This window comes from Mastigoproctus giganteus, chromosome 6, assembly GCF_048544385.1.
Source record: "Mastigoproctus giganteus isolate SK-2022 chromosome 6, ASM4854438v1, whole genome shotgun sequence".
NCBI lineage: Eukaryota > Metazoa > Arthropoda > Arachnida > Uropygi > Thelyphonidae > Mastigoproctus > Mastigoproctus giganteus.
In genome coordinates, this window is record NC_143580.1 from 12,546,795 (window position 1) to 12,565,723 (window position 18,929).

The 18,929-nt window shown below is 35.5% G+C and overlaps 1 protein-coding gene across 1 annotated transcript in view; it reads left to right on the forward strand.

The window, feature by feature from the left end:
- The window catches only part of LOC150083920 (uncharacterized), a 259,821-nt gene that overhangs the window by 112,937 nt on the left and 127,955 nt on the right, over positions 1 to 18,929 (forward strand). Inside the window, 1 exon segment of the mRNA XM_090375830.1 lies at positions 3,971 to 4,171. Within this exon segment, the coding sequence (XP_090231956.1) occupies positions 3,971 to 4,171 (201 nt within the window).

Here is an 18,929-nt window from a genome sequence, read left to right on the forward strand (position 1 = left end):
GAAGTTTAAGTCTAATGTCAGCAGATATCTTCTTTTGTCTTCTCAACTTCCAACCCATACATGGTACTAAGTACTATAGGTTCTAATACCTCTCGTGTTCGGGGTTTCAATAAAAAAAAAAAAAAAAAAAACCATATTGTCTTATTCTTAAACTTTTGCTGTTATAATCTTAAACTTGCAGGTAACTGAGTGATATATGTGAAATGGTTATCTCTTCAGGATGCCACACTGTTTCACTATTTCAGCAAAATATGCTGAAATAGTCCATATATACAGCCTAAAATGTTTTAATAGTTCCTGTATACATACTCTTGTAGCCAAAAACTTAATTCAATTTTAAATGAAATGAATTTTTTGTGGGTTTATTTGAATATGTATAGGTAACTGCACACACACACACACACACACACTAGTAATACACAACTGTTAAGAAGCAGAAAAAGGAAAATAAAAGTTATAGTATGTCTAATGCTCCAAAACACGCAGTGCAGCAGTAAAGGAAGCAAAAGGATATAAATAATGTGTGGTTTGTAAAATAGATAAGAGTCTGGGAAAATGAAAATGAAAAGTACACAAGGTGCCTGAACTAAGAGAATTTTAAGGAATAGTCGAAAATGGAAGTGAAGTAGTGGTTAAGCAGGTGGAATAATTTGAAAAACCTAGTACAAAAATGAACTTGGGACTGAGGAAGCAAAAAAAAATAATAATAATAAATAACAAATAAATAAATAAATAACACTATATTGAGATACGGGAGGGCAATTTTTTAGCAAGAGGTCGAATCAGGGGATATTTTGCATATTTGCCATCCCCTGGTTCGACCTCTTGCTAAAATTGCCCTACCATATCTGAATATAGTGTTATTTATTTAACTAAATATGCAGGAAAATAGAAAAATAAAAAAAAGAATAGAAAGAAAATTAATACAGCAAACATTAGTGGTTGCAATGCATTATCCACCACATGTTTATAATAATTTAAATAAAAATAAATGAAACAGATCCAGTAGCATGGAAAACCAGCAGAGCGAAAAGTAAAAATAAACCCATACATAATAAATCAAAAAGGGGGTGGGGGAATAAAGATAAGGGTATTGCAAAAGGAATGCTCCTGAAATAATTCAGAAAAAGCAATTTATAAAATACCAAATAACAAAAATTTATAATATGCCAATTAATTGAAATTTCAAAAATAGTGATATTTCATGTAATTTGGACCTGGTGCTATCTTCTGGGTACTACTAAATTTGAATTAACTAGCATATTCTAATTTTTTTAATTTGGTATTTTATAAATTGGCCTTTTTTTTTTATTATTTTAGAAAAATAGTTCCTTCCACAATACCCTTTATCTTGATTTATCCCCCCTCCCCTTTTGCTTTATGGGTTTATTTTTCCTTTTTGTTCTACTTAGCTATGCTGCTGGCATCTTTTTTAATTATTTTTATTTAAATTATTATACATGGATACCGAAACAAAGAGACATTAATAGAATACAAGCTGCAGAAATGAAATTTTTAAGATATGTTAAAGGATGTACAATAGATAAAATACCAAACATAAATATTAGAAAGGAATTAAAGATTTACTCAATTAATGAAAAAATTATAGAATAGAGACAAAGATGGAAAGAACATGTAGAAAGAATGGAATATAATAGATTCCCTAAATTAGCTTACACATATAGAGCAAAAGGAAAAAGGGACAGAGGAAGACCAAAGAAAAGATGGGCAGATCTCTTCGAGATCGGAACAGGCGGATCGCCTAATCCATGAAGGAAGATAAGATAAGCAACATTTGGTGGATAATGCATTGCAGCCACTAATGTATGCTGTACTAATTTTCTTTCTATCTATTATATTTTTTTCTGTTTTTCTATTTTCTTGTATATTTATTTAAAGTTTTTCATTTTTTTTTTTTATGTGGTTAGTAGTGAGTCGATGTGCTCATGTGGGGCTCATACTGCCATCTTATAGCCTAATTTTTTTCCGGATATATTCTTATTTAACAGCGACTTTGTCAGTGTAATGGTGTTGCCATGTGAGTGCTAGGATCTGTTCTATTATTTTTCACTGTGTAAGGGCCACAATTATCCATTGCATTTGCAGTTTGATTGGTGTATTGGTTTGACGATGCATGGATTTTTCTAACATTTGAAATGCAGTAATTCCCTGACCATTATTAGCCTTGTGGTCCTCTGTCGAGATGGGGCATAATGGTCAGTCTATTTTATTTATTTTCATTTTGTTGGTCGCGTGTTGTAGTTGGTTTTCATCTCTGTGTTTAGTGATATTTCATGTAATTTGGACCTGGTGTTATCTTCCAGATGCCATAAATTTTTGCTATTTGATATTTTATAAATTGGCCTTTTCTAAATTATTTTAGGAGTGTTTCTTCTGGAATACCCTTTATCCCCCCCTTTTGCTTTATTATGTATGATTATATTTTTAATTTTCACTCTACCATTTTGCCATGCTACTGGCATCTGTTTCATTTATTTTTATTTAAATTATATGTATACACACACATATACTGAGTTCTTGTACATCAGAGTTCACTGGTGGAGTTGAACTGTAGTTTCAGATGCTGTTCCCCCCACCAACAGATACAAGAGGAAAGGATTTGAAAATAATCATATTGAAATGCTTTTAGTTAATTTGGTGAAGGTGTTACAAAAGAACACCTTGTCATCATATTGCTTTCCTTCTTCCTTCAGGTGTCTCTGACAAATTTAGTGTGCTTGCTTGTGGATTTTGCTGCTGAGTTTTAAGAACCAGAAATAATGAGATAAACCAAGTAGGAATTCATTTGATTGTTTTATAAAAGGGAATCATCATCAAGATCCACCCACCACATCATCAAGTTCACGAATGGAATAAAGTTTATGGAGATGTGTAATCTCCTGTAGTGGCAGTGTTGGAACATGATGACTAAACACATGCTGAGAATATTGAATGTGCATGTTATTTAGCATTCATGATGTGAATGTCAGACCTCATAATTTCATTTAGGCCAACCAATTCATTTAATATATTCAGAATTCGTGCTTGGTTAACCTGTTGTTGTTTCTTTGTTGATTGTCATCAGTCTACATAAACTTTTCATTTTATTTGTGGATTGTTAGTCCTAGTAGTGGTTTCCTCTGCATCCTACGGACCGTGCTCTGCAACAGTAATAGTGGCTTTGCCATTTGTCACTCATTTGGAGCAGTACAGGTTCAAAAACCATCAGAGACTAGGAATTATTAAAGGCCTCTTCAGTAGGGCTATAGTTAGTTGATCTCAGGCAGGAGTAGTAGTTTCCCTCATGAGTTATTCTAGGTTTTTCAGCCCACACAACATGCAAATTTGCCTATGAATACACACACTTGTACAGATATAAGCCGTATGATATTATTCTGAACAAATCATAATGACTAACAATCCTATAGGTCATCCTGGCTTTTTTCTTAAATCTCTATATTTGATTTGGTCTGTAATGACAAGGAAATGGTACTCTTTCTTGTAGGAATGCAGTTGGCAAAATATAATGTCATATATATTACAGGCAATACTTAAGAAAACAAAAAAAGCATGCCATTTAAACTCTGAGAGACGTTCTTTTCAAGTCCAGCAAATAGTTACATTGTATATCATTTCATTTTTTATTACAGTTCAAAGTGGTAGAGGCAGTTTGTGAATGTAGTATTTAAAAATAACATAAATTTTGCTTCAGAAAGTTGCAAATAACTTTCTGAAGTAGATTTTTAATAGTGAAGGTGAAATCCTGCTTATTTCCTTATTATATTTCTCCACTTAGTTTTTTAATATTTTACGATTTTATTAAATATCTAGAGGAGTAATGGAAGTTTAAGTTGTTTTATTTAAGAAAAAAATCTTAATTAAAATATATGAAACTTTAAACATTATAGAACACATTTTTTTTTATATGCACAGTTTTATAAAATTTTCTCCCCATCTCTTAAAATTACAGAAGCCTTGCTGCAGAGCAGGCCCCTACCAGAAATTCCTGATCTTGCAGATGATGGTAGTAACTCAGCCTTGCCACCTGATGGTGCTTCCCGTTGGATGTCAAAGGAGAATCTCCTGGCCCAGGAAGATGCTGATCCACAGCTGTTCGTAGCATTATATGACTTTCAGTCTGGGGGAGAAAATCAACTGTCACTTAGAAAAGGCAAGAAAAAAATTACAGGAAACCCATTTGAACTGAAGCTTAGTTCTGAAATCTAAATTTGATGCCAAAATGAGAATATAATATGAAATGTTCTGAAGTCTGAACAGATAATGTCAAGTGCTCTTTAGCCTTTGGAAACAGATTAGTGATTGTTATTGCAGTAAAAGGAACCTATAATGCTTACAAATGGCACTTGTCTGTTGCTGCCACTGATAATATATTATCAAGACTGGGTTAATATAATACCAAGATACAGGAAAAGCAGGCCATTAATATATCTCAAAACACCAAAACTCTTTAAGTTGATGCAAAGTTAAATCTGAAGGAACCATATAGAGGCATGTGATACAAAATAGTCCACAATTTGTCATTACCTCTTATTAGTTCTTGATATCAGTTTGCATTCTTAGCATTATATTGCAGCCATGATGTAGAAAAAAGTATTGATGTGCATATGGTGGCAAAAGATACCAAATGATATAGCACAAATATGAGGTGCATATATATCAAATGCTATCAGTTTTTTTTTAATTTGTCACCATTTACCGAGCTCATTTTGTCTTGAAAACTTGCTACTATTCTACATGTGTTTACAATAGAATAGTTATCATTGTTTTATTGGCAGTTTTCAAGAGTGAATTTGGGGCTCCCTTTTTCTTTTAATCAGCTATGATTTGATCATCATCCTTAAAAAGAATATAAAAGTACAGGAAAGAAAGCTTGTGTTATAGTTCATCTTATCATATCGTATCCTTTATTAGTAATTTCATGGTTTGGTGTACTTACTCTGCACAGTTTTGTCCTCTTTATATATAATATATATTAATAAACTATGCTTGAATGGATCAGTAACCCCCATATAGAAGAAGAAATATTTATTTCATACGTTGAGGAGATAATGTTATAACTTCCATTCCCAGATATTGGTGGGCTATTTATCCAGACTTCTTACTAAAATTGTAGAATTGAGCATTGTTCCCTTGATAACTGTTGAGCATCAAGGGAGCACATATATATATATATATATATATATATTCATTATTTTGCATGCTGGCACTGTTCTGTTCTGTTTCTGCAAAGGTTAGAGAGCACATGAACAAAACAAGTTTAAAACTTGGAACTTTTCATTTAAATGCTGGTTAATTGCATACTGTGCAGTGGTATAGCTTATGAAAATTTGGTATATAATTTGCTTTTGGCTTTTAAAATTAGTTCTCAAAACAGCTTTTACTGTTTTATTTTCTTGAAATGCCTTGCATCTCTTAAATTACTTGCATAACATTCATATATTACTGAGTGCCTCTGCTGCTTTTTTCTTTTCTTTTTTTTCTAATGCACTACACTAGTGTGATTTGAGCTAAAATTCTCTATCCTATTAAACACAAAGTATTTCTCGTTTTAATTCACAATTAAAATATATGTGCTGTTTTAAGCAGTGAACTAAATACACACAACTAATGAAGACAGAAATGAAATCCTCACAGGGAAAATTCATATATAAATATAGAAATCAGTTTATCCCAATGTGGGGAAAATAAAAATGATGTACTGGAGAGGAAGGGAGGAAGGATATAATAATAATTAAGCAGTTTGTAGGTTACATTAGGGCCATGCAAAGGTATCTAGATCCCTGCTACAAGGTTGGATATGGGATATCCTTAAATTAAATTAAAAAAATATACATGTATACATAAAAGTTTAATTATATATAACATGATATTAAGTAAAGAATATCAGATAGTTAATTGCCTAATTTCCTCTACATTATTAATTGGTTGGATTAAAGCATTACAAGCTTAAGTCACTGCAGTTGCAGTAAATCTTACACATGGTATAGCAGGGTTTAACTGATTAATCATTATTTGATAACACAATGTATAGTTCATGTTTTGATTACAGTTTTTTCATTTTTTTCTGGTTCCTTTCATTGGATTAATTTTTAGCAAATTTCATGGTTTTATAAGTTTGTTCATGCATTTTACTTTGTATGGTTATCATTCATTTGATTTAATTAGTTTTTATTTATACGCTTCAGATCATCCTTGGTTAATCAAGGTAAGTACACCTTTATACACCTTTCCTTTTAGTTTTAATTTCTTTATAAATTAATTAGCCTAACAAATTTCTTGCTGACATTAGAATAGTGGTGCTCTTGCTAATAAAATCTAGGCTTACCTTTGAATGTCTTGTGTTTCATCACATTGTATTCTGTGGAAAGTGTGCATACCTATTTGATCTCTTATCATTCTGTAGCAGTCAAATTCTGTTAATCTTATTCTTCCATTGGATCAGTTTTATTACATATCATCTGGCAAGGAATTATAGATAAATCATGAATAACAGACCATTAAGCTGGTATAAAGACCTGACTAGTATCTAGAGCTGTTTTGAATTGTCATGAAAGTTCTTAGTTTGTACCTGCTCACTCATGACAACCCATGAAAATTGTTAATTTTGTCATGGGTTGATAGAAACTGTCACAAGAACACTTTGCCAAAATGTCATGCCAGTGAACACAAAGCTTCATGTGGCTTTAGACTTTTATGGGTATATATGTTAACTGTATTCTTTCATCGCGCTGTGCCCTAAATTAAGAAAGCACACTGCCCTGCAGACCCACTGGTGTTACCCTAATGTAGAAAGCACTGCACTGATAGCTATCAGTTAATTGCCATGGCTATTAAATGAATGATTAAAGTGCAGTGTTCACTTATACTTGCACTGTCTGATGATGCTCTAAAGCTATATACAAGCACAAATAAATATTGTCAATCATTGTGCCTCCTAATTTTACTTAGTATTGTAAAGTTCATTTATGGCTAGGGCTGAGATTCCTTTGATTGTCCAGTTTAATTTTTAGATATATGCTTAAGTTAAACTGCATAATTTTAGCTCTGAGACAAAATCAAATTAATAAGATCTCTACACTGCACATCGAAACAGCTTCTGCACAAAACTTCAGTTCTTTAAAAGTAGCCAATTGAATTTTAGGCAATTATTTGGCCAGTTATTTTTTAACAAATTGTATATTGGTTTTATTAGCTGGCCCAAAACCTTGCATGCTAGCAGCACTGGCTCATTTCAACATGCAGTCAGGCATGTGATATTTCTGGTCGAAATTCAGGTGCTTGCTAAAGTAAATGCTTGCCGTAAACTTCAAAGAGTCTTGTCTATCTGCCTTCTGTTCCAACAAGATTTGGATAAATTAGACAAATGGCCTGAAAAATGGCTGTTGTTTAACATTGATATATGGAAGTACTGTATTTAGGTAACAATTCCACAATAGATTTTGGTAGTACCAAAGTCAAGTTAGTGGAAAATGAAAAAGATCCTAAGGATATTTGTAGTCCAGTATGAAGTTCTGCAAGGAGTGCAGACAGTCTGCTCATGGGGTTCTCAGTGATGTACTGAAATTCGTCGACAGTGAGGTTTCATACTGGTTTAGAACCACCTGTTAGGGAGGATGCTGATTAATTGGAATAGGTGTAAAGATTAGCATACTTTTATATTTTTATATTTTATACTTTTATTGCTTATTTCATTTCTGTCATGTATATAGTTTAATTCACAATTAAAACATGGATTCTGTAAAACGTATCATTTGGAAACTGGGTATCTGCAAGACTTGAAGTGTTTAAGGCTCCTTTTTTGGTTGAAATACACACACAAGGAGATCTAAATTTAAATTGGAAAGATCTAAATTTAAAATGGATGGTTTTATAATAGACGTAAAAATTTGCTTTCATCCAGAGATTAATTAATAGTTGGAACAAAGTGCCATATATGGTGTTGTTTAAAGTGGGTAGTTTGAATAAATTTAAGGAATCAGACAAATTATTAGAAAGGACGGGCACTTCAGTTAGTCAGAGACTTCCTAATTCAGAATTGCCTCTTTTTGATCTCCTCAGGCTTAAAATCTCTCTCAAACCCCAATCTGTTAAATTCATGTGCTCTCTCTGCCATTCTCACAAATCCACTAACCACTCAGAACTCTTTGACTTACTTTGAAACTTGACCTCCTGTCTAACTTTTCTAACAATGAAGTAATTATCCTTGGTGAATTTTAATGTTCACAACTTCAGGTGACTTCAGTTTTTTACTAATATAGACCCAGCTGGTCGAGATTTTGAGGATTTTGCAGAATGCCCACAATCCTAACCACACCCAGTACTCCATCCTCTTGATCTTTTCCTCATCATAAGCCTTTCAAAGTATGCGGTCAATATTAGTTGTCCTCAACACAACTCAGATCACAAATTGGTCATGTTTTTTCTCTCTCTCTCTCTCTCTCTCTCTCTCTCTCTCTCTCTCTCACACACACACACACACACATGGCTATTCTTGATCTTATGTCATTTCACATTACAGGAATGTGAAATAAAATAAAATTTCTGAGCAGTGCAGATGGTCTGCAAGAGTAGCTCATGGTGTCTTGTCAATGATATACAGGAATTTTTCTAGCAGGGATAAGGAAGTGATTATCCCTTTGTATAAGGCAATGGTCAGGCCACACCTTGAGTACTTTATACAGATCTGGAGACCTCATTTTAAGAAAGATGTAGAACTGTTGGAACGAGTACAAAGAAGGGCAGCAAGATTAGTGAATGGAACAAAGGGTTGCTCTTATGAAGAAAGGCTTAAGTTTTGCAAATTACAGTGTCGGGAGACTAGGCACCTGCGAGGTGATCTGATTGAGGTGTATAAAGCCTTGAATTGTTTGAGCATGCTCAATGCTGATGGGATTTTTCCTCTTGCTTAGAATAATCACCTGAGAGGGCATAAATTCAAATTGAGGAAAGACAGTTGTAGGATAGATGTGCAGAAGTTTGCCTTTAGCCAGCGGGTGGTTGATTGCTGGAACAAACTTCCAGCTGTCTTTGTAGAAGTTGATAGCTTAAATAGATTCAAGGCAGGCAGAACTAGACAAACATTTGGAGTGCGTGCGTGTTGGCTGATGCTATATAAGCTTGCCTTCTTGCATCATGTACCTTTGCTAATGCTAATAAAATGATCTTCATAATTTCTGTTTTTTTTTTTTGTGCCCCCCCTTGGTTGGATTACTCCTTTAAACTTATGATTCTAATTTTTTTTAAGATTCAATTTTTAATAAGCTAAAGTAGAAAGCTTGCATCTCATCCAAATGGTAGTTCAGCCTCATGGTCTTTTGCCAGAGCTGTGGGCTGTGTCATCTACCTGTACTCACTTCTATTACAACCTGGTGGTTCTGTTGCATCTTCAGCTAAAGATAAAGGCTGACTTACTAGCAACCTACTTTTCTTCTAACTCTTGTATCAATAATGTTGATAAATCACTTCCTCCCATACCCAGTGCATTCCACTCACTGTCTCTTATGGTCTTCCTAACAGAAGGATATTAGAAGAATTCTGAATGATCTTGATACCTAGAAAGCTCCAGATCCTGATGGCATATTTCCACTTGTTCTCAAAACCAGTGCTTCTGATCTTGCTATTGCTCTGTTTCATTTTTACACCTTGTTCCACTGGTGCTTTTTCTTATGCTTGAATATTGCTCATATCCAGCTAGTTCCTAAAAAAGGCAACAAATACTTCATGTCCAGTTATTATTCCATTATACTTACCTCTATGTTTTGCAAAGTAATGGAGAAATCCATGCATTGCCAACTCAAACTATCTCAAAACCTTCATGTCATGGATCAGATTCCATCTGAACCATGATGGGAATATGGATTCTGTCAGTGTTAATTCGTTGGTGATATATTGGCTTATGTTACTCACCTTTGGTCAAATTTAGCAGAAAAGTTTTGTGACAGAAGAGTTTGCTCTTCGTGTTTCCAAGTCTTTATGCTCTTGTTTGTCATAAGTCTTCTAAAAAAAACTCCTGTCCTTATGGATTGTGAAATATTTTTTGCAATTGGGTATCCAGTTTTCTCCCTGAACACTCACTATGAGTGATGGTTAACAGCTCTCTCTTCTCACTTTTCCACTAATTCTGGTGTCTCTGTAGGTTCTGTTCTTTCTCCCACTTTTTTCCCTCTTGGATATTAATGATCTTCTTCCATTGACTGGATATCCTATTCTCAGGCTTAAGAATTTAGATATTAATGAAGCAAAAACATTGCTGAATACTGCTGGAGCTCCTTTCGCAGCCATTGTTTTGCTGATAATAGCACATTACATTCCCTCTTCCAGTTCAAGAAACCTTGCACAGCATAAAGAGCTTCAACTTTTTCAATGTCTGTCACTAATTCTTTAAATGCTGACCTCCAGTAATTCTCTAATGGAATTAACTTAAATCCTCTAGGTGTGTCCTTATTTCTCACAAATAAGGGTCTATTGCTATTATGCTCATCTTTGTTGACACTCAGATTTCTATACAAGGTTTTACTTATCACTATTACTTATTACCTCACTTGTAATCTCTTGACATAAGCAACACAAATACTATTTCCTCTGCATCAAAATACTGTGGTTTCCTTTTTTGCTCTCAGCTTTACTTTTTTTATAAACATCTACTCACCTGTACAAATCTTAAATTTGCCGTACCATGGAATATTGTTCCCCCATCTCAGTTGATGTCCCCAAAACCTTTCTTATGCTTCTATACTCTATAAAAAGAGGGCATTCAAGTTAATTAATGACCTGTCCCTTACAATGTGTCTCCCTTCTCTCTCTCTCTCTCTCTCTCTCTCTCTCTAATAGATGTTCAGTTTTTACTGCATGCTTTCTTTTATAGATACTTTCATGGGCTCATCTTCACTCACTTTGAATTGGCATCCGTAAATCCCCCACTCTTTTCCAAATAGGTCCAAACACTTGCTTCAACCAGTTCAACATCCGTTCTGACTCAAAGCTTGTGGAAAAAAATTTTCCTTATCATTTGTCCTCTATGCTTCTGTTATCTGAATCAAACTTCCTTATGTATTTCCCAAAAATTGCAATCTGTAGAAATTCAAGTTTAATGTTAACAAGTATCTTCAGTCTTCTCAGCCTTTGTGCCTTCCACCATACTAAGTACTATATGTTCTAATCCCTTTGTGTGTGGGGTTTTCATAAAAACAAAAAAAATGAATAATAAAATAAAATAAATAATTATAATTAGTGACATTTTTGAATTTTGTCATCAGGCTTAAGAATTTAAATATTAATGAAGCCAAAACCTTGCTGAATAATACTGGAGCTCTTTTCCCAGCCAAGATCACCATTCCAGAAGCGCATTCTTTACAGCATTAAAATAAAAAAAAAACAAAAAAAAACACACATTTTCAACCAGGCAGGAAACCTTCAGGAGGAGAGTCTTACAATATCCCCACATCCTTGTAAACTGTGGATCAGATACCTTAAAAATAATTGACCATTATCTTTTGGTAGAATTCATAAGCTTAAATACAAAATCCATTGTAATATTAGGCTCTAAGCATTTTGATTTGCCTTCCTTTCTTCTTGTAAGGAAGGCAAATGCTAAGTTTTCCTCTCCAACTGCTATTCATGTTCCTCCCTAGTATTTGAAACAAATGCAAGACTTAGAATTTTTTTAGATCTTGCTGTAATAGTGTGCTTTGATTCTTGTCATTAACCATCCTTCCAACCTTTGTATCATCTGTAAACTTAAACAGTAAGCTTAATATACTTTCATCAGTATCATTCATAGATATTGTGTAAACAGTAATGGGCCCAGCACTTCACCCCAAATGAATCCCCTAATAATGTTAGTCCAAGAAGAGTAGTGCCCATTTATAACCACCCTTTGTCTTCTGCCACTCAACCTTCCCTTTATCCATTGCGTAACTTGCTGCTAATGCAACCATACCACTCCAACTTGTACAATAGTCTTTCATTTTAAGGGCACAAAAGGTGATATAGTTGTACACGTTGGCACTAATGACATTAAGAGTAGGAGACCGGCGGAATTACTTAACAAGTACAGGTCACTGATGAAAAAAAGCCGTGAATTAGGGTTGAAATTGAAAGTGTCTGCAATTCTGCCCAGACACGATAGGAGGGAGTATATGATGAGAGCCCTGTCAATCAATTCGGCCCTGGAAAGATTGTGCAGGGCTCAAGGGGTAGAATTTTTTTCAGCCTGGTCTGTACTTGTTAACAGGAGAGACTGCTTCTACAGGGATGGGATACACTTAAATAGAAAGGGTGCAAGAATGTTTGCTAATGCTATCGAGGCAATGTTAGGTGGGTCGGAAAACTGCTAGATTGGGGGGATACAAGGACTAATAGATTAACAGTAGCCACTGGCAGAGGTGAAAGTGATTCTTGCACTGCTTCTATTGGAATGAGCCGCAGCCTAGAAAATAAGATGCAGGATATTTCAGAGACTGCTGGGAATCATTGGGGTACAAGTAAACACATGGGTTGTGTTAGGGTAGCTAAGAAAAAGAACAGGTGCATGTATACTTGTGTGTACACCAATGCTAGGAGTTTAGTAAATAAATTTGATGAATTTGAGGTATTGCTCAAAACATCAAAGGCAGATATTGTGGGGATTTCAGAGACGTGGTGTCACACAGATATAAGAAATGCAGAACTGGAATTTGGGGAGTACAATGTCTACAGAAAGGATAGACAGGATAGGAAGGGAGGAGGGGTTATGCTATTAGTTAAAAAACACATAAAATCCAAGGAAGTGAAGCCAGTCGACATCGCTGGACAGTGCAGTGTCGAGTCAGTTTGGTGTGACATAAGCATTGGGAGATCAAAATTGAGAGTAGGAGTGTGCTATAGGCCTAATGACTCTGATGAGTATAATAAGAAACTGTTCGGAGAAATAGAGTGGGCCAGTAAATCAGAGAGTCTTATAATGGGGGATTTTAATTTCCCAGATATTGACTGGAATTTGGGGGCTGGTCACTCACACAGTAGCAAGGCTTTTGTGGATTTATTGGATGATTGTTTTCTACATCAGCATGTTCGGGAGGCAACTAGAGGGAGTAATACTCTTGATTTGATTATCAGTAGTGATTCTTCATGCATTAAGAATCTGCAGATAAATGAACCACTTGGTGGCAGTGATCACAGTGTGCTGAAGTGGGAGTTACTCAAAGAGGTAACTACCATTAGGGGTAAAGGGAAGGGGTATTGCTTTCGTAAAGGCGACTACAATGGACTGAGACAGTATTTAAATTCTATACAGTGGGATCAACTGATGATATTGCCAACAGCAAATTCAAAATGGGAAGCATTCAAAGAACTTATCGTGGAAGCTACTAGGCTTTACATACCAACTAAGAAATATTGTTCAAGGTTTAGGCCTAAATGGTTGTCAGATGAACTAATGAGGCATATGGCAGAGAAGAAAAATGCATGGGATACATACAAATTAACACGTGACACGGACGCCTATGATAGATACAAGTTGATCTGTAACCAAGTTACAAAGGAGGTTAGGCAGGCGAAGGCAGATTACGAGAGATCCTTGGCAAGGGATGCGAAGAAAAACAGCAAAGAGTTCTTTACTTATGTAAACTCTAGAAGGAAGGGGATGAATCAGATTGGTCCACTTGAGATCGATGGGTCAACTGTTGATGACCCTGCTCGGGTAGCTAACAAACTAAATGAATATTTTGCATCGACATTCACACATGAGGAGTTATTCAGCGAGGGGAATGCCAGAGGTGTATTCAACTCTAGCAGTAAGCTAGAGAATCTTGTAATAACTGAGAGCAAAGTGGAGGAGAAATTGTTGAAGATAAACACAAGAAAGGCACCTGGGGTGGATGGGATCTATCCAGTTATATTAAAGGAGGCAGCAAAGGAGGTAAGCAAACCCTTAGCCATAATTATGAGAGCTTCCTTGGACTCAGGGGAGGTACCCATTGACTGGAGATGTGCAAATGTGACCCCAATTCACAAAGGGGGATCAAAGGCTGACACAAGTAATTATAGACCTGTGAGTTTAACTTCTGTTCCCGGAAAATTAATGGAGGCACTGGTGAAAGAAGCACTGCAGGATCATCTAGACAAGACTTCAGTTATAGCTAGGACACAGCATGGTTTTGTTAAGGGGAAGTCTTGCCTGACCAATTTGATTGGATACTATGATGCAGTCACAAAAGAACTGGATGCAGGGAATAACTTTGATATTATATACTTGGATCTTAGAAAGGCTTTTGATACTGTTGCACATGGAAGACTGCTGCACAAATTGGAGCAGTGTGGCATTGGAGGCAAGTTGCTGCTATGGATAAAGGGGTGGTTGAGGGGGAGAAGACAGAGAGTGGTAATCAATGGACACTGCTCATCGTGGACTAATGTTATTAGTGGAGTCCCTCAGGGTTCAGTATTGGGGCCTTTATTGTTTTCTGTATTTATAAATGATATTGATGATGGTATATCAGGCTTAATGTCCAAGTTTGCAGATGATACGAAGGTTGGCAGGGTTGTCAAGGACACTACTGACACTATGCTGCTGCAACAGGATTTGGAAAGGTTGAGCAGATGGGCTTCGAGGTGGCAAATGAAGTTTAACATTGACAAATGTAAAGTACTACATATGGGAAACAGCAACCCCAGAGCAACGTATCAACTCTGTGGTACTACACTGACAGTGGTAGAGAATGAAAGGGACCTGGGGGTGGTGGTGCAGGCAGATATGAAGTTCTCTGAGCAGTGCAGACGAGCTGCAAGAGTAGCTCATGGTGTATTGTCAATGATATATAGGAATTTTTCTAGCAGGGATAAGGAGGTGATTATTCCCTTGTATAAGGCAATGGTCAGGCCACACCTAGAGTACTGTATACAGGCCTGGAGGCCTCATTTCAGGAAGGATGTAGAGCTGCTGGAACGAGTACAGAGAAGGGCAACTAGATTGGTGAATGGGACAAAGGGGTTCTCTTACGAAGAAAGGCTTAAGTTTTGCAAATTACAGTGTCTGGAAACTAGGCACCAGCGGGGTGATCTGATAGAGGTGTACAAAGCCTTGAATGGTTTGAGCATGCTCAATGCTGATGGGATTCTTCCTCTAGCTCAGAAAAATCACCTTTGAGGGCATAAATTCAAATTGAGGAAAGACAGATGTAGGATAGATGTGCGGAAATTTGCCTTTAGCCAGCAGGTGGTTGGTGGGTGGAACAGACTTCCATCCCTTGTCGTGGAAGTTGATAGCCTAAATAAGTTTAAGGCTCAGCTGGACAGGTATTTCGAACGAACAGAGGGGTGAAGTGGAAGTGGTTATTTTTATTTATTTATGTTACTTTTTTTTTTTTTTTTTTTTTTTTTTTTGGCTGATGCTGCATAAGCTTGCTTTCTTGCATCAAATGCCTCTACTAATGCTAATGCTAATGCTAATGTGGAACAGGTGTCAAAAACTTTGCCGAAATCTAAATATACAATGTCAGAATTATTGTTTTCAACTAATTCCTGGTGAAGATAGAGAAAGAGACCATTAAAACCATGGCAAACTCCATTCCTGCTACTAGCAATTTTCTGCTAGGTGCTCGGTAAACAGAGAACATGTGCATTCAGTCAGTCAGTCATCTGTTAACGAGGTATCCTGTTGTGTTGCTTTCAGCAACATAATATCATCTCTGTCATTTGCAATGAATCTAATTGCTCACTTTGCAATTTTACCCTACCCCTTCTTAATAAACTTGTGATTGGGCAATGGCAAAATGATGTATCTACTTTTTACCAATTGCGTGAGAGGATATCTAGTATTTTAGAACTTGTTTCTGTATACAAGGGTTGTTCAAAAATTCTTAAATGTTAAATGATTTTTCCCCCCCCTGATTATAGGTATTTTTTTATATGCAAAGGTGAGGTGCTCTTCATCCCATTGTACTCCATGGTTATGGCCAACTGAAGTGCCAAGTTTTTACTGATGGCAAAGTTATAGAAGCAACATTTTTTTTTTTTTTTTTTTTTTTTTTTTTTATATACCCACATAAGAGGAAGCAGAACTTTTATGTTGTTTGTAAAAATTTGACACATCAGTTTGCCGTTACTGTTGAGTACAGCAGTGTATACAGTCTGTCCCTGACATACATAAGAGATAAGTTCCAGGACTTCTTATGTAATTCGATTTTTACATAACTCGGGAATGACTAATAAAATATTGCTACTATATCCCTGATATGTCAAAATTACAAAAACCACATAATATCTTGAGAAGAATGAAGAAAAATATATACCGTAGCAATTAAAAACTTTATCTGGGAACAGCAGTGAATTAACCGGAGTGGCGTATAAGAAAAGAAAACATAAAAGAAAGAAAATCGCATATTAGTGTACTGTAAAAACTGATATGTATTTCGTACGCCATGTAGGCTTTATTAGGGCTACTAAGGGAATCAAAACCGAAGTGTACATATTTAAGAAAATTGGTCTATACCACACAGTGAATCAAAGTTTATACACTTCATGTAACTGAAGGTAACTTAAAATGAACCTGAAGCATTAATAAGACACATTAATCATAGGGTGTTGTAGGCTGAGTAGAAGTCAGGGTGGTAGTATATGATATGAACTCTTCAATCTTCATCTGTTTTGCATGCCTTATTTCCCCTCTTCATAAATTTCACGATTAGCAATCTTGAACTTTTCTTTCTAATTTCAAGACACGTTCGGTGTTTTCATCCATTCCATCAAGCATAGAGACCTTCCAATTTTACAAAATGCTTCTGCCATTATCTTTAATTTGAACTGCTTCTTGGATTGCTCCAGTTCCTAAACAGATTTGGCTCTCCCTTGCTCCCCAACTATTTGCGTGTTTAACTGGGCTTGGTTTTCTGTTTTTAAATCTTCACCTCGTTCATCCACAAGCTCGTCTACATCTTAATTCTCCAGGATCAGCTGGAACTTCTGTGCTAAGTTTACAATTTCTTTGGTAACAGAAGACATCAGCTCATTTTTGCTGAAGCTTTCATTCTTAAGCTCGGAACTTTTTAGAAGATTTTTCCAAACTCTGCTCATACAAGTTGTTGTTGTCAAATCATTCCATGCTCTTGAAATGTTGAATATTTCATCAAGGATGTTTAAGGGCTAGAGTGTAATTCTCCGAACAAATAGCCAGTGGGACACAGTCCACATGGTTTAAACGTTGTGAGGGTTTCTCTGAAGTGCTTCAATGTAGTTCACCTGTCTCAAACACATTGTTGAATATTTCTTCAGAATTTTTAAAGCAGAAAATGAAATTTATTTACCTACATCCTAGTTATGCTGCAGGTTATCATCCAATATAGTTTGTATTATGGGAACGAAAATAAAAACTTATACTTATTGTTCCTTCATTTGACTTCACTCTTAAAAATTGTACAGACAGTATCTTTAAAATTTTACCAAAAAAATTTACGTAACCCCGAATTTATGTAACTGGGCTTATGTAAGTGAGGGACTAACTGTATATTTACCATGAAACACAGCCTTCAAAGGGAAAGCCAGCTCTGATTTCAAAAATGAAGCATGCCTTACTTCCATATATAAAACAGCTCCGATCAAAAATGGGAGGGGGGGAAAAGAAAGAAAGAAAGGGGAAAAAAAGTTAAAAAAAAAAAACAGTCAGCCGCAAAGGGGAAAGTCAGGTATCTGTGACTTTCTTGATATTATATTTAATACTTATAAGAGATGTATTTTCATTTTAAGATAAGTGAGAGTATTTCTCACCTTTGCCCTTGTATATAAAAGTCAGAGCTGTGATTCACTTATGTAACTGATACTGTTAAGTGAATTACACTTCCTGACATTTATACAAGGGCAAGAAGGGGAGTGGAATAGTACTTCTCCCATATCTTACTGTTAAAATGAATATTTTATTGGATATGGAGTAGTATTTCACCCTTATGCCATTGTATGAAAGTTAGGAACTGTGATTTGCTTACATAATAATTGTAAGTGAAGTACTAAATATAATATCAAGCAAGATCCAACATTCTATTGAATGCATAGGTAAAAGATAGGGGTCCTCTATACATACAGTGTTGCTCAAAAAATTGCATCACTTTCAAAATTCGCTGAATTTCTGTGAAATTTGGCAATACAATAGACTCAATTTTCCAGGATTGATGGGCGCCTCCGTAGCCAGGTGGGAAGGAGCAGCAGTGCATAGCACACGCTTCTTGATTAGACTGGGGTTCGAGCCCATCACCACCAAATACGGAGGATGCGAAAAGGTCAGGGAATGACCACCGCATATCCCGGAGCAATATGGCCTTAGTTGCTAATGCTCCTAAAAACCAAATAACAAACAACAAACCAGGATAGATGGTTAAAAAAAAAAAAAAAAAAAAAATCCCAAATAATCGATTTCCTGGTTAATCGAAAAATATTGAAAAATGTTTAGCAACCTACGTAAAAAAATATGGTGATAGATAAAAAAAAAAAAAAAACTTTACCCGAACTACTCATGTGTGTGATGCTTTCCTCTATTTTTTACAATGTTGCGTATAGTTTGGTCACCATCATTATAATGGTTCATTAAAGATTTAACGGATGCACCGTTTTCAACTTTTGAATAATTTCAAATTTTTGCTTTCAATTGAAAGCACAACTCTTGTGTGTTTATCCACCAAAAAAAAAATACTATAAAAAAATTTTCGACATCCCTGACATAAATAACGAAACAAAATTTGTCTTTTTGCAGTGCGACAGAACACAACAATCCACGCAATGCACTAAAACAAACTAAACATTTTTTCTCTCTCTCTCTCTTTTCTCTTTTTTTTTTTTTTTTTTTTTTTTTGAGGCGGCGGGTGTGAAGATGGCGGGGGGTTGCGGGATAATAGGTACATTAAACTCCCAATCTGATTGTTTTTTTTTTTATTTGGAGTCTTGAA